Below are 21,026 nucleotides of genomic sequence, written 5' to 3'. Positions count from 1 at the left end.
GTAGAACCCTTTGGTTCCTAGAAGAACCATTTTGGGTCCCACTTAGAACCCTTTCCACAGAGGGTTCCACGTGGAACCCCAAATGGTTCTACCTAGAACAAAAAAGTGTGGAAAGAAAATCTTACAACACATTGTACCAAACTCAAAAATCAAGTATAATAACAGGAAACATAACATCACCTAATGCGCCCAACTGAATAAAAAAGGCCTGAGGCTGAGCCATGCTACTGGCTTCCACTCACAGACACAGCACCCGTACAGATAATGCTACCAGCAACAACAACCACACAGCTTACACAACCTATGGTAGCCTAACGCAATCACTATCACCATGTAGGAGAGCAGACTTTTTGTAAAACACATAGGGTCGATAGAAAGACAGCAGTCACACACAGCATGAAGTTGAAAGATAAGCAGCCCATTCACTCAGACATAATAAGCCAGTAGGTCCCAATCACATAAGAATACAAAAAAATTACCATTAGACTAAGCATTTCCCAATCGAAATGTGAAAATATTTCCATTTGCAAACATATTTTTCACATTCAGCACATAAAGTAGCCTAACCGGTGATCTAAAGTTTAAGTGGAAAATGTTTCACACACAATCTATTTTCAAAAAGATAGCTACAAACAGCAATCGAGCAGCAATAAATAAAACACGGTTCCACTCACCAGATGATAATCATTTGAAACTTAATTTGTTTAAAGCTAATCTTGAAAATGGCATCTTTTTCGATAACAGCTGCTGCAGCCACTACTAGCTTACTGGCTAGCTAGACTGTCGGAAAACTACTACTCGCTATTTTGGCCTTCGAGAAGGCCTTCATAAATTGAATGGCACATGCCTTTTATATAGCTCAGGGGTGTCAAACAAATTCTCACATGGGCTGCAGTCGGTCTTCAACAATGTCCTGAGGGCCTCATTGACAGTTTGTTATTTCCTCACTGTCAAAATGTGAAGAAAGAAAATTCCTCCTTGACTGTCTAGCTTTCATTTCAGGGATAATTAGCAAACTGGACATAGTAAAGAAACTGTATGAATGTAGGTAAAAACATATTTTCAGTGTTAACCCTTTCCAACACAAATCGAAGAGATTTAATCAGAATATCATTTAAAAATAAAATTAGAATACATTTGAAATAGTTTTGAAAAGATTAAATATAAATTCAAACGACATTTATAGTTTTAAAAAATCCTTAGGCCTTCTCTGAAGGCGTAGAAGGCCCTCACGGTTCCCCCCTGGCCTAAATTTTAATAAATGGTTTCAGACAGCTTGGTTAAAGTGATAATGAAAATATAATTCCGTTTGTGAGAGAATTCTAAATGTTAAATTCCGTAAGTGTTTGACATTCACAGGAGATGGTAAAGCATACACCGGACAGGAGGAAACGATGAGGGGAGGATTAGGGACAAAGTGTAACTTCACTCCCCTAATTCTTTGCCTTACAGACACGTGGAAAAGCTATTCAAATGAAAAGTAGACGTTATTCCAGCACACTTTGATCAGTCATGCGCTGCATTGTGTCAGTTTACTGGCTCTGATGCACACACGCATGGTCACAAATGCACACGCAACCACATTTCATTCCCACAGAGGTGTCGGGTCATCTGAGGATTATTCAGATGACCCTACATATCCGCATGCAAAGAGGAGTCAGGAGGGGGAGTGTGCATGTTGCACCTCGGTCTCCACCGGACAGACAGAATACCAGAGAGAGAGAGACAAATATAATAGTATTCGTTCACATGCTTCATAAACAACAGGTGTAGACTAACAGTGTGCATGCGAGTGTGTGTGTGCGGGCGTGCAAGAGTGTGTGAGTGCGCCTGTGTGTCTCAGACTGAGAAAATAACACCATCAGTGAGAAGAGTCGTAGCCTAGGGACGTCACAGTGGGAGGGAGGAAGATAGTGGTCACACTTGGCTTGACTATATTTTCATAGTAATTACATCGGCTGGTACAGTGTAACTGAACATGTGGGTACACTGACATTGTATTTATGACTGTTTTGAAGTTCATCAGATCAGTAATCCAAAGCAATAATTATGGGATGAGTAGAGGGGGTTTGAGTGTGTTCATGGATCTAATGCAAACGTGTGTATTTACACATACATGTAATGAATATAAAAATCTCATGTATTTATAAAGCTCTTCTTACATCAGCTGATGTCACAAAGGGCTGTACAGAAACTCAGCCTAAAACCCCAAACAGCAAGCAATGCAGGTGTAGAAGCACGGTGGCTAGGAAAAACTCCCTAGAAAGGCCAGAACCTAGGAAGAAATCTAGAGAGGAGCCAGGCTATGAGGGGTGGCCAGTCCTCTTCTGGCTGTGCTAGGTGGAAATTATAACAGAACATGGCCAAGATGTTCAAATGTTCATAGATGACCAGCAGGGTCAAATAATAATCACAGTGGTTGTCGAGGGTGCAACAGGTCAGCACCTCAGGAGTAAAACCAACTGACATTTTCATAGCCGATCATTCAGAGTATCTCTACCGCTGTCTCTAGAGAGTTGAAAACAGCAGGTCAAGGTTCCATAGCCGCAAGAAGAACAGTTGAAACTGGAGCAGCAGCACAGCCAGGTGAACTGTGGACAGCAAGGAGTCATCAGACCAGGTAGTCCTGAGGCATGGTTCTAGGGCTCAGGTCCTTCAAGAGAAAGAAAAGAAAAAGAAAGCATACTTAAATTCACACAGGACACCGGATAAGACAGAAGCAATACTCCAGATATAACAGACTGACCCTAGCCCCCCGACACAAACTACTGCAGCATAAATACTGGAGGCTGAGATATGAGGGATCAGGAGACGCTGTGTCCCCGTCTGACGATACCCCCAGACAGGGCCAAACAGGCAGGATATAACCCCACCCACTTTTCCAAAGCACAGCCCCCACACCACTAGAGGGATACCTTCAACCACCAACTTACCATCCTGAGACAAGGCCGAGTATAGCCCAAGAAGATCTCCCCCACAGCACAACCCAAGTGGGGGGGTGGGGGGGGGGCGGGTTTGCCAACCCGGACAGGAAGATCACGTCAGTGACTCAACCCAGTCAAGTGACGCACCCCTCCTAGAGTAAGCTGGTATTTGTAGTTGTCCACATATTCTAAGTCAGAACCGTCCAGAGTAGTGATTCTGGACGGGCGGGCAGGTGTGGGCAGCGATCGGTTGAAGAGCATGCATTTAGTTTTACTTGCATTTAAGAGCAGTTGGAGGCCACGGATGGAGAGTTGTATGGCATTGAAGCTCGTCTGGAGGTTAGTTCACAGTGTCCAACGAAGGGCCAGAAGTATACAGAATGGTGTCATCTGCGTAGAGGTGGATCAGAGAATCACCAACAACAAGAGCGACATCATTGATGTGTACAGAGAAAAGAGACGGCCCGAGGATTGAACCCTGTGGCACCCCTATAGAGACTGTCAGAGGTCCGGACAACAGGCCCTCCAATTTGACACACTGAACTCTGTCTGGGAAGTAGTTGGTGAACCAGGCGAGGCAGTCATTTGAGAAACCAAGGCTGTTGAGTCTGCTGATAAGAATGTGGTGATTGACAGAGTCGAAAGCCTTGGCCAGGTCGATGATGGCGGTTATGATATCGTTTAGTACCTTGAGCATGGCTGAGGTGCACCCATGACCAGCTCAGAAACCACATTGCATAACGGAGAAGGTACGGTGGGATTCGAAATGGTCGGTGATCTGTTTGTTAACTTGGCATTCGAAGACGTTTGAAAGGCAGGGTAGGATAGATATAGGTCTGTAGCAGTTTGGGTCTAGAGTGTCTCCCCCTTTGAAGAGGGGGATGACCATGGCAGCTTTCCAATCTATGGGAATCTCAGACGATACGAAAGAAAGGTTGAACAGGCTAGTAATAGGGATTGCAACAATTTCGGCAGATAATTTTAGAAATAGAGGGTCCAGATTGTCTAGCCCGGCTGATTTGTAGGGGTCCAGATTTTGCAGCTCTTTCAGAACATCAGCTATCTGGATTTGGGTGATGGAGAAATGAGGTGGCTTGGGCAAGTTGCTGTGGGGTGCGCAGGGCTGTTGACCGGGGTAGGGGTAGCAAGGTGGAAAGCATGGCCAGCCATAGAAAAATGCTTACTGAAATTCTCAATTATTGCGGATTTACCAGTGGTGACAGTGTTTCCTAGCCTCAGTGCAGTGGGCAGCTGGGAGGAGGTGCTCTTATTCTCCATGGACTTTACAGTGTCCCAGAACTTTTTTGAGTTTGTGCTACAGGATGCACATTTCTGTTTGAAAAAGCTAGCCTTTGCTTTCCAACCTGCCTGTGTATATTGGTTCCATCCATCTTGGATGTAATGTAGAATGTTCATTCAAATTATGTTAACTGATGTGGCTCATATAATGGAATGTATTTTTGTAATGTCAGTTGAGCTGAATCAACAAATCACAGCACAGATTGATGGGTACACTTCCTACTTTTACTTCCTGTTTTTACTTCCTGCTTTGCTCCAATGGGTTCACTCAAAATGACTACCGGTCCACCCATTATGCCATCATTGACTTGAATGGGGACGTCCATTCTATTTCTCTGTGTTTGCTCCTCTGTTACTGTATTCAAGATGCGTTATACAAGTTTTGTATAATTTCAGCCAGTAGCTTTGAAAGTACTGCTCACGAACCAAAACGGGTCCCTGAAAATGTTGCACAATCGTCTACTACGTCATCCATTTCCTGTATGTTACCTCCTTTTTTTGGTGCAATTCGTATGATATGTTACATCCAATTCATACAGTATTTTATGCATTTGTTGCGCTTAAGGTCCCGCTCAATTGCTTTAAGAAGGTGTAGTAAGAAGCAGCAGTATCCTCTCCCTCTCAGCAGTGGTTTCCCCTAGAGCAGGAACTAGCACACCCGGGGTGCTACCATGGCTGTTATAGAGGGAGGGGGCATTCGCGAGGCAATCCTTGCAATCTTCACAGCTCTAGATTGTGGGAGCTGTTGAATTTTTCATTACAGAAATCCTCTCATGCATGGAGGGGACGTTGTAAGACATGCACACTGTGTCTGTCTTCATGCTGATTCACATGTTTAGTTGTAACAGATGGCATATAAACAGCTTAGTCTTCATCTAAATAGTTTCAATACTTTCATCTTTCCTCTATCTCAAAATGCCATTTGACTTTGGAAACAATGAATAAATACATATAAAACAATGAATAAATACATGTCAATGGATATGCTGGATCAAGGAAGGGATATAACCATCTACATTGCCTTCAGAAAGTATTCATACCCCTTTACTTAGTACACATTTTGTTGCGTTACAGTTGAATTAAAAATGGATTCAATAGATTGTTTTTCTTTCCCATCTACACAAAAAAAAACATGACAAAGTGAAAACATGTTTCAATACATTTTTGCAAATTTATTGAGAATGAAATACAGAAATGTACATGTTAGAATCACCTTTGACAGTGATTACAGCTGTGAGTCATTCTGGGTTAGTCTCTAAGAGCCTTGCACACCTGGATTGTACAATAGTTTCCCATTATTATAAAAAAAATCCTCAAGCTCTGCCAAATTGGTTGTTGATCCTTGCTAGACAACCATATACAGTTGAAGTTTACATATACCTTAGCCAAATACATTTAAACTCAGTTTATCACAATTCCTGACATTTAATCCAAGCAAAAATTCCCTGTTATAGGTCAGTTGGGATCACCACTATATTGTAAGAATGTGAAATGTCAGAATAATAGCAGAGAGAATGATTTATTTCAGCTTTTATTTCTTTCATCACATTCCCAGGGGTCAGAAGTTTACATACAATCAATTAGTATTTGTTGGCATTGCTTTTAAATTGTTTAACTTGGGTCAAACGTTTTGGGTAGCCTTCCACAAGCATCCCACAATAAATTGGGTGAATTTTGGCCCATTGCTGGAGCTGGTGTAACTGAGTCAGGTTTATAGGCCTCCTTGCTCGTACACGCCTTTTCAGTTCTGCCCACACATTTTCTATAGGATTCAGGGTTTTTTGATGGCCACTCCAATACCTTGACTTTGTTGTCCTTAAGCCATTTTGTCACAACTTTAGAAGTATACTTGGGGTCATTGTCCATTTGGAAGACCCATTCGCGACCAAGCTTTAACTTCCTGACTGTTGTCTTGAGATTTTGCTTCAATATATCCACATAATTTTCCTACCTCATGATGCGATCTGTTTTGTGAAGTGCACCAGTCCCTCCTGCAGCAAAGCACCCCCACAACATGATGCTGCCACTCCTGTGCTTCACGGTTGGGATGGTGTTCTTCGGGCTTGCAAGCCTCCCCCTCTTTCCTCCAAACATAACGAAGGTCATTGTGGCCAAAAAGTTATATTTTTGTTTCATCAGATCAGAGGACATTTCTCCAAAAAGTACGTTCTTTGTCCCCATGTGCAGGTGCAAACCATAGTCCAGCTTTTTTATGGCGGTTTTGGAGCAGTGGCTTCTTCCTTGCTGAGCGGCCTTTCAGGTTATGTCGATATAGGACTCGTTTTACTGTGGATATAGATACTTTTGTACCTGTTTCCTTCAGCATCTTCACAGGGTCCTTTGCTGTTGTTCTGGGATTGATTTTCACTTTTCACTCCAAAGTACGTTCATCTATAGGAGACAGAACGCGTCTCCTTCCTGAGTGGTATGACAGCTGCGTGGTCCCATGGTGTTTATACTTGCGTACTATTATTTGTACAGATGAACGTGGTACCTTCATACATTTGGAAATTGCTCCCAAGGATGAACCAGACTTGTGAAGGTCTACAATAATTTTTCTGAGGACTTGGGGGATTTCTTTTGATTTTCCCATGATGTCAAGCAAAGAGGCACTGAGTTTGCAGGTAGGCCTTGAAATACATCCACAGGTATACCTCCAATTGACTCAAATTGTGTCAATTAGCCTATCAGAAGCTTCTAAAGCCATGACATCATTTTCTGGAATTTTCCAAGCTGTTTAAAGTCACAGTCAACTTAGTGTATGTAAACTTCTGACCCACTGGAATTGTGATACAGTGAATTATAAGTGAAATAATCTGTATGTAAACAATTTTTGGAAAAATTACTTGTGTCATGCACAAAGAGGATGTTCTAACCGACATGCCAAAACCATAGTTTGTTATCAAGAAATTTGTGGAGTGGTTGAAAAACGAGTTTTAATGACTCCAACCTAAGTGTATGTATTCTTACGACTTCAACTGTATATACAGTACCAGTCAAAAGTTTGGACACACCTACTCACTCAAGGGTTTTTCTTTATTTTTACTATTTTCTACATTGTAGAATAATAGTGAAGACATAAAAACTGTGAAATTAAACATATGGAATCATGTAGTAACTAAAAAAGTGTTAAATAAATCATAATATATTTTAGATTTTTCAAAGTAGCCACCCGTTGCCTTGTTGACAGCTTTGCACACTCTTGGCATTCTCTCAACCAACTTCACGAGGTAGTCACCTGGAATGCTTTTCAAACAGTCTTGAAGGAGTTCCCACATATGCTGAGCACTTGTTGGCTGCTTTTCCTTCACTCTGCAGTCAAACTCATCCCAAACCATCTCAATTGGGTTGCGGTTGGGTGATTGTGGAGGCCAGGTCATCTGATGCAGCACTCCATCACTCTCATTCTTGGTCAAATAGCCCTTACAGAGCCTGGAGGTGTGTTTTGGGTCCATGTCCTGTTGAAAAAGAAATGATAGTCCCACTAAGTGCAAACCAGATGGGACGGCGTATTGCTGCAGAATGCTGTGGTAGCCATGCTGGTTAAGTGTGCCCTGAATTCTAAATAAATCACAGACAATGTCACCAGCAAAGCACCCCCACACTATCACACCTTCGCCTCCATGCTTCAAAGTGGGAACCACACATGCGGAGATCATCCGTTCACCTACTCTGCGTCTCACAAAGATACGGCGGTTGGAGCCAAGCATCTCAAATTTGGACTCATCAGACCAAAGGACAGATTTCCATCGGTCTAATGTCCATTGCTCGTGTTTCTTGGCCCAAGCAAGTCTCTTCTTATTCGTGTCCTTTAGTAGTGGTTTCTTTGCAGCAATTCGACCATGAAGGCCTGATTCACGTAATTTCCTCTAAACAGCTGATGTTGAGATGTGTCTGTTACTTGAACTCTATGAAGCGTTTATTTGGGCTGCAATCTGAGGTGCAGTTAATTGCCGATTTCTGAGGCTGGTAACTCTTATGAACTTATCCTCTGCGGCAGAGGTAACTATTGGTCTTCCTTTCCTGTGGCGGTCCTCTTGAGAGCCAGTTTCATCATAGCGCTTGATAATTTTTGCGACTGCACTTTAAGAAACCTTAAAAGTTCTTGAAATTTTCCAGATTGACTGACCTTGATGTCTTAAAGTAATAATGAACTGTCTTTTCTCTTTGCTTATTTGAGCTGTTCTTAGCATTATATGGACTTGGTATTTTACCAAATAAGGCTATCCTCTGTATACCAACCCTACCTTGTCACAACACAACTGCTTGGCTCAAATGCATTAAGAATGAAAGAAATTCCACAAATGTACTTTCAGCAAGGCACACCTGTTCAATTAAATGCATTCCAGGTGACTATCTCATGAAGTTGGTTGAGAATGCCAAGAGTGTGTAAAGTTCTCATCAAGGCAAAGGGTGGCTAATTTGAAGAATCTCAAATATAAAATATATTTATAGTTTAACACTTTTTTGGTTACTACATGATTCCATATGTTTTATTTCATAGTTTTGATGTCTTCACTATTGTTCTACAATGTAGTCAAAATAAAGAAAAACCCTTGAATGAGTAGGTGTGTCCAATCTTTTGACTGGTACTGTATATCAAATATACACTGCTCAAAAAAATAAAGGGAACACTTAAACAACACAATGTAACTCCAAGTCAATCACACTTCTATGAAATCAAACTGTCCACTTAGGAAGCAACACTGATTGACAATATATTTCACATGCTGTTGTGCAAATGGAATAGACAAAAGGTGGAAATTATAGGCAATTAGCAAGACACCCCCAAAAAAGGAGTGATTCTGCAGGTGGTGACCACAGACCACTTCTCAGTTCCTATGCTTCCTGGCTGATGTTTTGGTCACTTTTGAATGCTGGCGGTGCTCTCACTCTAGTGGTAGCATGAGACGGAGTCTACAACCCACACAAGTGGCTCAGGTAGTGCAGTTCATCCAGGATGGCACATCAATGCGAGCTGTGGCAAAAAGGTTTGCTGTGTCTGTCAGCGTAGTGTCCAGAGCATGGAGGCGCTACCAGGAGACAGGCCAGTACATCAGGAGACGTGGAGGAGGCCGTAGGAGGGCAACAACCCAGCAGCAGGACCGCTACCTCCGCCTTTGTGCAAGGAGGTGCACTGCCAGCGCCCTGCAAAATGACCTCCAGCAGGCCACAAATGTGCATGTGTCTGCTCAAACGGTCAGAAACAGACTCCATGAGGGTGGTATGAGGGCCCGACGTCCACAGGTGGGGGTTGTGCTTACAGCCCAACACCGTGCAGGACGTTTGGCATTTGCCAGAGAACACCAAGATTGGCAAATTCGCCACTGGCGCCCTGTGCTCTTTACAGATGAAAGCAGGTTCACACTGAGCACATGTGACAGACGTGACAGAGTCTGGAGACGCCGTGGAGAACGTTCTGCTGCCTGCAACATCCTCCAGCATGACCGGTTTGGCGGTGGGTCAGTATTGGTGTGGGGTGGCATTTCTTTGGGGTGCCGCACAGCCCTCCATGTGCTCGCCAGAGGTAGCTTGACTGCCATTAGGTACCAAGATGAGATCCTCAGACCCCTTGTGAGACCATATGCTGACACATGCACATTTGTGGCCTGCTGGAGGTCATTTTGCAGGGCTCTGGCAGTGCACCTCCTTGCACAAAGGCGGAGGTAGCGGTCCTGCTGCTGGGTTGTTGCCCTCCTACGGCCTCCTCCACGTCTCCTGATGTACTGGCCTGTCTCCTGGTAGCGCCTCCATGCTCTGGACACTACGCTGACAGACACAGCAAACCTTTTTGCCACAGCTCGCATTGATGTGCCATCCTGGATGAGCTGCACTACCTGAGCCACTTGTGTGGGTTGTAGACTCCATCTCATGCTACCGCTAGAGTGAAAACACCGCCAGCATTCAAAAGTGACCAAAACATCAGCCAGGAAGCATAGGAACTGAGAAGTGGTCTGTGGTCACCACCTGCAGAATCACTCCTTTTTTAGGGGTGTCTTGCTAATTGCCTATAATTTCCACCTTTTGTCTATTCCATTTGCACAACAGCATGTGAAATTTATTGTCAATCAGTGTTGCTTCCTAAGTGGACAGTTTGATTTCACAGAAGTGTGATTGACTTGGAGTTACATTGTGTTGTTTAAGTGTTCCCTTTATTTTTTTGAGCAGTGTATATATTAACATTTTTTAAATGCATTTTCCTTTATTATTTTCCCCTAACCCTATGATCCTTCCCCTCTAAGCCTACCATCCCTCCCCATTTTTTATTAATTTGTAAAAATATCTAAAAACACAATTCCACTTTGACATTATGTGGTATTGTAGGTAGGCGTGACACAACAAAACATGGAAATATTCAAGGGGTGTGAATACTTTCTCAAGGCACTGTACATCTTGAATTATTTCCATATATTTTAGATCTATTTGCTTTGCAGTAAAGTCTCATTCGATTGACATTTTAGTCATTTAGCAGACTCTCTTATCAAGAGCGACTCACAGTTAGTGCATTCATCTTAAGATAGCTAGGTGAGACAACCACATATCACAGTCATAGTAAGTACATTTTCCTCAATAAAGTAGCTATCAGCAAAGTCAGTGTGAGTAGTAAAAGATGAAGTGTGAGTGTTAGTTCATGAAAGGCAAGGGTGTTAGTTTTTATTTGTATTGTTTTTTTGGGGGGGGTGTATTTTTTTGGGGGAGGGTATTTTTTTAGGGGGGGGGGGTTATTTAAGATACTCTTTAAAGAGTTAGGATTTCAAACATTTTCAGAAGATGGACAGGAACTCTGCTGTCCTAGCATCAGTGGGAAGCTCGTTCCTTCCTTGACCTGGGTTCACCTTACATTTTGATTGGTTCTCGGAGGTGGAGCAAACGAAACTCATAGCATAGAACAAACATAGTTATTTTGATGTTGTGTAGTACAGAGGCCATTTAGATTGTTATGTTTGTCGTGATCAATTACCAGGATTATGAAATCCTCTGGAGTGCAGATTGCCTACAGTACTTCATGGCCTTCTGGTAGATTCAAACTTAGTTAATCAAATATTTTTCTATTTCAAATACCCATAATTTGTTTCCCAGCCAGCCCAGTAAACGTATGAAACCTCATTAGTAGAATATATAGGCCGTGTTCATTAGAATGGAGAAAGACAGATGCGCATTCATTAGAATACTGTGACCCACTTAAGGTAGGGTTCGCTTTGCCGGGATTATATATTTTCCTTTCCACTTACCAGATATTATTGCTGTCAGAGGTCTTGATGATAACAAATGCTGTTGTTGCGGCCTCCAAGTGATTGTTCCCTCTTGTGCTTTTTATCATTCTAGCTGTAGTTGTGGAGAAAAAAGAAGCGGTAACAACAGTCTCAGGAAAAGTGGACGGTGACAAGGGGGAAAAGAAGACCAAGGGAAAGAAAGAGGGCAAGGGTGCCAAGGAGGAAAAGGATGATGAAAAGGAGGGATCAACTAAGAAAAAAGGAGAAAAAGGTGAAAAGGATGGAGGAAAGAAAGGAGAAGCAAGTCAAGTAAAAGGGAAGAAGATGGAGAAAGGAGGAAGTGATAAAGGAGGTGCGAAAGGAGGTGCAAAGGGGGGAGCCAAAAAACCGCCTGTGAAAAAGTGAACACTGGAAAAACACATTTATTTTTTTACTCGTCGATTTTTTTTATACTTTTTGTAAATATGGAATGCGTATAATATTGTATATAATGAGAATAAAAGTACATATTAATTTCTTCAACCTGTATGTAAGTTCTTGTTAGAACAAGAACAGAATTACTATAGGATTGCAGTCATGTTTCAAATTCAATGAACACTTCAGTTACAGTACAATTGTACATTTTAATGTCTTATTCACAATACAATGATAAACATTAGATTGGAATTTTATTTTATTTTAAACCCACGTTTACATTTACAACATTGACTTCACTCAACCGACATTGAGTGAAAACAACCAGGTATGGTGTGTCCTATTTCAAACACAAACAGTCACACCCTCTCTACACATGGCATAAAGACTATTCATGAAAAATACCAACTCCTATCTCTTTGAGGACGGACACATTTTCAATATAAGATAAATAAAAAAACAATGAAAATTTAATTTTTACTTCCATGAGAGGTCATTTTAAAAAAAACGAGTACAATATTAGCTCTGTTAAGTATTGGCCTGTTTACATACTGAATTTAAAAAACAATAAATGTACATGATACAATCAATAAATCAAATCAAATTAAATGTTATTGGTCACATACACATATTTAGCAGATGTTATTGCGGAAGTAGTGAAATGCTTGTGTTCCTAGCTCCAACAATAGGAAATATAATAGGGTATTAAAGTGCTCAAATATAAAAATAAAAAAATGATGTTTTCCTAATCAACACTGGCTCTACCATTGCCCCCTCCGAATCAAACATGGACATGTAAAGCTCAGACGGGCATACCTACAAAACATAATAATAATAATACTCCCAAACTTATTTACTTGCCAGTGGCATGTTTGTTGGCTGTAGGTTGGTTTAAGATAACCACTGTATAAGATAATGGGGATATTCTACTGTATTTTTCATTTTCTTGTTGGCTTAGATGGCATCTTTAGGTAACACTTTCTCTAATGGTATCCTTACATCACGCTTATATCACGCAACAGATCTTTGTGAGGCAGAAAATGATCTCCACCTTTATAGTTAGCTCTACTCTTCAGTATAAAAGATCATGTGCCCTAACCATATAAGACAATGACAATAAATAGGAATAGCAAGCCACACAGAGATCAGAAATTAAACGCACATTGGGATGGACAGGGTTGAAAACGTATATGAACTATTGGGAGGGATTGGAATGAAACGTACATTGGGATGGACAGGGTTGAAAACGTATATGACCTATTGGGACGGATTGGAATGAAACGTACATTGGGATGGACAGGGTTGAAAACGTATATGACCTATTGGGACGGATTGGAATGAAACGTACATTGGGATGGACAGGGTTGAAAACGTATATGACCTATTGGGACGGATTGGAATGAAACGTACATTGGGATGGACAGGGTTGAAAACGTATATGAACTATTGGGACGGATTGGAATGAAACGTACATTGGGATGGACAGGGTTGAAAACGTATATGACCTATTGGGACGGATTGGAATGAAACGTACATTGGGATGGACAGGGTTGAAAACGTATATGAACTATTGGGACGGATTGGAATGAAACGTACATTGGGATGGACAGGGTTGAAAACGTATATGAACTATTGGGACGGATTGGAATGAAACGTACATTGGGATGGACAGGGTTGAAAACGTATATGAACTATTGGGACGGATTGGAATGAAACGTACATTGGGATGGACAGGGTTGAAAACGTATATGAACTATTGGGACAGATTGGAATGAAACGTACATTGGGATGGACAGGGTTGAAAACGTATATGAACTATTGGGACGGATTGGAATGAAACATACATTGGGATGGACAGGGTTGAAAACGTATATGAACTATTGGGACGGATTGAGAATGAAATGTACATTACGTGTTGGGACCTTGACATCTTTACACATAGCTTAATGAATGAGTCTGTTTGTGCTTTAGCCAACTCCTCTCTGTGTTCTATGTGTTCATTCATTTTCATGCCAAACATACAGTACATACAGTAAGGCATGACAATGCTAGAAGAGTTGGCTACAGCACATACTGTACTGTATAGGACCAGGCTACTTGACACTCTCTAAAAGACACACATTCTGCTTCTGTGACAAACTAACAAACAAATCATTTTAACCCTTCACTTCACTCCGTGAACATTGTCTGGAAAGCGAACTGCAGTGTGATGTAACTGAAATGTAAAGTGTAACTAGACATATTTTCACAAAGTATATACTTCAGGAATAAGGCCTGAGGATGTGTGGTATATGGCTAATATAATATACCACGGCTAAGGGCTGTTCTTATACGCAATGCAACGCGGAGTGCCTGGACACAGCCCTTAGCCGTGGTATATTAGCCATACATCACAAACCCCAGAGGAGACTTAATGCTATTATAAACTGGTTACCAACGTAATTAGAGCAGTAAAACTAAATGTTTTATCATACCTCTTGGTATATGGTCTGATATACCATGGCCTTCAGCCAATCAGAATTCAGGGCTCAAACCACCCACTTTATAAATGTGGATATAGAGTAGTGGGGAGGGAACTGTAGGGTCAAAGTGTATACATGTGGATATACAGTAGCGGAGTGCAATTGAGTTCTTGACTCCCATCAACCTAAAGTCAATAAACTGCCACATTAACAGAATTACATGTGAGTATAGTGTAAATAGCTGTCTAATGTTATGTTATTACCTCTGATAGGCATTCTACTGAAATCTTAACTCTATGGTCCTGAATCCTCATAACAGTATGTTGTCTCTCACCTACAGTATATATCCAGTTTCAATGTTTTTACCACTAAATACAATATAAATCATTCTACATTTTCAACATCCCTTAACATTTTCAAAAGTCTGTACAAATATCAAATTATAGTTCTAATACATTTACATGACCTTTGATGCTATTTTAGCTCACAGCTAGAATGGATTTTATTATCATTGTAAACATTGTGACTTCTATGCAAATGCATACATACTGTATATACAAAAAGAGCAGCAAAACACTGGACTATATAAAACATAACAGTTGTGTGCTATTCAGTTCTGGTGTTCCTTCATACCGTCTCTTCATAAGTCTCCCTGGGAATTCTCCTGTGGAATTTGAGAATCCCTTGGAATTCCTCATCTAATTAACATTCCGTACATTTTTTTACTGTTTTCTGCACCCTGAGTTTTGGAGAGGGTGCCTCCCTTTAAAATGTTAATAAAGTAGTTTTCTACAATTACATTATATAATAGCTATTTTTGTCCTCTTCGAGCTGTCTCTACCACTCCATTTCTCTCAAAACTTAAGGTCCAATGCAACCACTTTTATCTCAATAACAAATCATTTCTGGGTAACAATTAAGTACCTTACTTCAAAAAGAAACCAAAATTCCTTCTTAGCAAAGAGTAATTTCTCAAGCAAGCAAGAATTTTGCTCGGACTATCTGGGAGTGGTCTGAGTTGGGAGAGGAAAACTGAAAACGAGCTATTATTTGCAGAGAGGTTTGGAACTCTCTTTCTTATTGGTCTATTAACTAATTTACCCCCTGGTGACATTGCCAGGCAGGCCAAAATTCCATCCAACCAAAACAGGCAGATATTTCAGGCGGTCTTTTCAAACAGCTCTTACATTAAAAGGGCATTATCATCCTTTACACAATTTTGCAGTATTATTCCAACCTCAGAGTGTGGAAATATATATAAAACACAGGAAAAACACGTTTTGACTCCAATGGGCTCCAAGTTTCGGTTACTTTTGTGGCATTATATATTGTGAAATATAATATTATTATTGAAGAATGTAATCAACACATCATGGAAAAAGCATAACCTTCCATAGCCATTGAATATTAGGATAGTCTCTTTTAAATAGCAAAAATACAAACTGTACAAAAAGTTGATACTCATGGGGAAAAGTAATCCATTGGGCCTTTCTCCATATAAATCAACTCTAGAAGCCAGCACACCTCTGAAACTACAGACTAGCTCCAACTGATGCACTAGAATGGAGGGTTTAGAGGACCTGAGTTTTATTCCCTTTTAGCTACATCAAAGTGGGTTGGGTCAATTTACATCCACATTTTCAAACAAATTGAAACGTAGTGAGATCTCCCCAACCACGCAGGCAGAATCAACTGCAGCCAGGCATATTCTCATATCACTAGGAGTGCCTAATGTAGCAGATGTGAGCTAGTGAGCTGTATGCTAACTTAGCCATCTGCTACACTAACATAAGCTAACATGCTCCTGCCAGAATGAGGACCTATAGTATACAGTTGACACCTTCAGCCACAGGACCTGTGGACAATCAATGCTGTCTGTTTCAGTCAGACACATTAGCCTACTGTTCATCCACAGACCATGGTTGGGATTCATCCATTTTAAAAGTACTTGCTGCAACACATTGAAGGCAGTGAAATAAAATCAACTGAGAAGCTTGACTGGTCTATGTGGTGCTATGTTTCATGGGAAGATCTCAATTGCATACTCCTCGCGTCCTCTCTCCTCTTCTCCTTTTCAAAACTCATTGGATGAGAACGCCAGAGGTCCCTCTGGAGACGAGGAGAGAGGACACAAGGAGTATGTAATTGAGATCTTTCCCATGACTCATTCCTACAGAGATTGTCCTCACAGTGGAGGCGCTATTGGCTGCCTGAAGGTCACATGACATGACCATCTCTCGCAAGAGGTCACATGATTGTCACATGACGGTCTCCCGCTCCTCCTCCACTACAGGCGAGGGTTTCTCCTCCTCAACAGAATGCGGTGGCACGTTACTGGATGGCTGCTCCTCCTCGGGAACATGTAACTCCTGTCCTGAGGAAGGGATGGAGTGCTCAGAGATGGAACCATTCTTCACATACCCCGGGAGATTCCGGTGCCCGTTGACGGTGACGGGGCCCCCAAGGCGCGTGGTGAGGTGCAGTGCCAGGGGCCCCCGGGCAGTGACGTTGGTTACACTGGTGTGAGACACCATAGGTCCATAACTATATGTGTTACTGCCACTACGGGCTTTACGTTTAAAGTCCAGCGCTAGTGTCCTCCTGCTCCACGATTTCTTAATTTCCGCTTGAACCTAAAGATGGAAAGAAATGAGATTGTCACTAAATAGATCTAATCTACTGTGACATACAATAATTGAGTCTCAGGTGTGTGCATGCTGTGACTGCAATTCATCTTGAACATTATATTATCTTTCAGGATTACATATTTTGTCTTAAATAAAATACTATAATGAGTCATTGCGGACATTTTCACAGAAATATATTAACAAAGTTGTTCAAAGTAGTCCTTACCTCCCCATTACAGAAACAATATATAATTGCAACAAAGAATCCCTGAAAAGGATAAAAAACATTATTACATTTTTGCTTAAGCCTCAAAGTTCACAGGTTGACCTGTGCATCTATCCAGAGCACTCTGGAAGAATGCCATGCAATCTAAAGTGACTTCTTCACGTCATTGATACCAGCTGCTTACTCTGAAAACACTGAGCTGTGCTCTCTCAAAATCTTAACTCATCACAGTTTAATCACAACTCAATAGCTAATTATGTGTAGCACACCACTAGAACAGATGTAGTGCCCCTTATTGGATATTTTTAAAGTACTGTAGTAGCCCATCGTTTCGGATCTATTGCTGGCTGCCTGTGACTAAACCCATATGCAGTAGTATATTCATTCATTCTTTCGTTCGTTTGTTCATTCATTCATTAGTTAGTTCGTTCATTAGTTTGTTCATTCATTCGTTCATCCATCCATCCATCCATCCATCTATGCTGTACAACATAAGTCGGTACCTGGAATGAATTGAAAAGCATCTCATAGTGCATCTGTATCTGCCATGGGACTTCAGTCACTTCAGTATAAGGCATGGCCATGAACACTATGTAGTGGACACCAAACAGTGGCATCAGGACCAATGTAGACTTCAACAGTTTCCTGAATAAATACAAGAAAATGTTCATAAGATTATTTTTTATTACAATCTACACTGAGTGTACAAAACAGAACACCTTCCTAATATTGAGTTGTACCCCCTTTTGCCCTCATAACAGCCTCAATTTGTGCAGCCATGGACTCTACAAGGTGTCAAAAGCGTTCCACAGGGATGCTGGCCCATGTGGACTCCAAAGCTTCCCACAGCTGTGTCAAGTTGGCTGGATGTCCTTTGGGTGGGGGACCATTCTTGATACACACAGGAAACGGTTGAGCTTTGAAAACCCAGCAGCGTTGTAGTTTTTGACACACTCAAACTGGTGCGCCTTGCACCTACTACCATACCCCTTCCAAAGGCACTTAAATATTTTTTCTTGCCCATTCACCCTCTGAATGGTACACATACACAATCCATGTCTTGTCTAAAGGCTTCTGTAACCTGTCTCCCCCCATTCATCTACACTGATTGAAGTGGATTTAACAGGTGACATCAATAAGGGATCATATCTTTCACCTGGTCAGTCTATGTCATGGAAAGACAGATTGTCATGTTTTGTACACTCTGTGTATTTATTGGCATTTTGTCCCATTGTTCATAAAACATTTTTTGCCAGCTACAAATATAATCTACTGTACCTTTAATCTACAGTGCTGTACAGATTTCAATGTGATTATTATTATTATACTTTTAACATTTATTTTTAGATTTACTGTGCGTGACATTTATTGTAATGAGGAGATTAAGTTTGATGTTATCATGGTCATTCACTGCATTATGCATTTTCATACATACTACGTATCACTGACATTACTGGTGGCATGTTTCGGTGTGATAAAGATTCTATATTTCTATCAGCATGCTGGAGATAAAACAGAATACAAATGTATATAAGGAATACAAAATGTCATGATGAAACAGTCAGGGAAGGAGGAGCAGTCACTCAGAGTAATGCTTCTTACCTGTACTGCTGTCTTGTGTCACATCTGCCAGCATTTGTCTCTCGAAGTTTAGTGGCCAGAACTCGTATTATATTCAGGAACAGCATAAAATTCACCTTTAAAAACAGAAAATTACACAATGTAGAACACCAAGGCCAAATCTCTCAAAAAGCAAATGGTGGTCATAGTGGTAAGTAATTGTGGTAAGTAAACGTGTCAATCGAAAACGTTAAATGCCATTACGCCAATTAAGATTTTCAATTGACATGTTTACTTACCACTATTGCTGTTAGAATGGGCACTTGTACGATCCACTTCAGATTGCCTGCACTTAGATCCCAGCACCTGCAAGTGATAAACAGGGCATTTATGAAAAACTAATACAGGTAGGTATAATTGTTTATCTAATCACTTTCAGGATCTGATCTGTTTCGGTTTATCCTAGTGTAGCAACAACACATGGGGAAGTTGGCAGTGCTTACAGTCTGTTCCTAGGCTCTAAGTCCTAGGCTGGAATTCTATCCAACCAGCCATGGCAATGTTTACACATGGTCCTTGTACACAAACTACTTCCTCCGTACACACATTTCCTATCCTGAAAACTGTCAGAATCTACCTGTGAGAGGTACTACTGTGTAAATACTGCAATGCGTGTTTCTATGAAATTGAGGATGTACACTCACACCCTTAAATGTTCTAAGAATCTAAGAGGATTCTGGAACACGTTCTAAGGTCCTGTTTCACATTCCCATGAAAGATTCTGGCAAATGTACAGTACTATGTGTTTAGAGCTGACATCATCAATGACGAATTGGGATTTTAGCGCAGTACTTACTCTGTGTCTGCCAAGGTGGCTCTCACACTCGCCCAAACTGTCACAAACATAGCTGGGACCCCTGTAAATCAACAACAACAAACATAAAAAAGATCTCAAAACAACTAAACAGCCGAGACCCCTGCAGAACAGAGCATAATTATTTGCAATCACACAAACAATGATTCAAAAACAAAATACAGTCATTTTCTTCCAATTATCATTGTGGATTCAAGTCAAAATTACCCTTGTAATATACTGCTAATATAATGTCGTTTTTCGGATTCTTGCAGCGAGGCAATTGGGTGACACAACATCCACATTGTATGCGCTGTGCTTACATAACAGATACACACAGTGTGTACAATGCAGGAGCCGTACAGCCGAGTTTTCTGAACTCTTCTTGAGTTCTGATTATAGTAGTACTCACACAGTATGTGTGAAACCAATGAATTGTAGATAATTGTGGAATCAACAATATTATCAGCTTTCTTCTAAACCTTCCTCGAAACATTATAACATTGGAATGGCTTTTGAAATTGATTGATTAATACATCTGTCTGGGATAGTTCGTTTAGCTTATTTTTTGACTTCATAGCAGTGAATCTGCAATAAAACCTCCAAAGAATTCTGTGACCACTCACCCCATCCAATTAGAGTGAATCCCCAGAGGTACTTCCTGTCTGAGAAGAAGGTCATGAAGATGAGGCTGTGGAGGTACAGTCCCTCTACTAGGATCCAATAGTAGTTGGTAGCCAGGAAATATAGGAACAGGGTCACTGCCACCTTACAGCCAATCTAAAGGAAACAACAGACAAATACATCAAATATACTGAACTTACTAAGCATCCTTAAATACAGCAGCCTATTTCATGTTCACAAGCACTTGTAGATGAATGACTAATGACTTCCAACACCTTGAGACCTAGGCACTATAAGGTTCTATCTGATCTTTAGATGGTTTTTCATATCTCTGTGAAGTAAACATTTTGAAAAAGTACATTTTAAGTGAAAAAAAATTATATTTGCATGAACCAATTTGAACTTTGTGATATAAGGTTCTACCTGCAAACCAATCACAAGCCTGAACAAATACAAAACTAATCAGAACGCATGTCTCCATCTCCCTCTAAGTATGATCTAGCCTAGTCTAGCCAGCAATAATGGCACGCAAGCAAAAAAACAACACTGTCAGAAATCTTACAGTAAATTATATCACATCGTTGTTCAGCGATGACAGTAATTCATCTGAGGATCATAATACATGTCTTAATGTATTTGATGATGTGTTCTGACTCTATCTTGATGCAATAGTTTTATTCTATCATTTATGCTATTCAAATAGCTAAAATCTTCTTAAAAACTGAACATGTCTAATTCAGAAGTGTCAGTTCGAACCTTATGGCTGAACCCAGATTGACATTTCAGAGCCATAAGGTTATATCCGCAATTGCACTAAAGAAAC

At 40.8% G+C, this 21,026-nt stretch overlaps 1 protein-coding gene across 1 annotated transcript in view; it reads right to left on the bottom strand.

Moving 5' to 3' along the window:
* Positions 1-12,040: 12,040 nt before the first annotated feature.
* Positions 12,041-21,026, bottom strand: part of LOC139550563 (parathyroid hormone/parathyroid hormone-related peptide receptor-like) — a 74,025-nt gene continuing 65,039 nt past the window's right edge. Inside the window, exons 7-13 of the mRNA XM_071361519.1 lie at positions 20,206-20,359; positions 19,583-19,643; positions 19,026-19,092; positions 18,769-18,863; positions 17,670-17,811; positions 17,167-17,208; positions 12,041-16,946 (exon numbers count right to left, since the gene is read on the bottom strand). Of these exons, the coding sequence (XP_071217620.1) occupies positions 16,572-16,946; positions 17,167-17,208; positions 17,670-17,811; positions 18,769-18,863; positions 19,026-19,092; positions 19,583-19,643; positions 20,206-20,359 (936 nt within the window). The 3' untranslated portion in view covers positions 12,041-16,571. The remainder of the gene's footprint in view (positions 16,947-17,166; positions 17,209-17,669; positions 17,812-18,768; positions 18,864-19,025; positions 19,093-19,582; positions 19,644-20,205; positions 20,360-21,026) is intronic.

This window comes from Salvelinus alpinus, chromosome 23, assembly GCF_045679555.1.
Source record: "Salvelinus alpinus chromosome 23, SLU_Salpinus.1, whole genome shotgun sequence".
NCBI classification, from domain to species: domain Eukaryota; kingdom Metazoa; phylum Chordata; class Actinopteri; order Salmoniformes; family Salmonidae; genus Salvelinus; species Salvelinus alpinus.
This window is presented reverse-complemented; position numbering and strand designations above follow the sequence as displayed.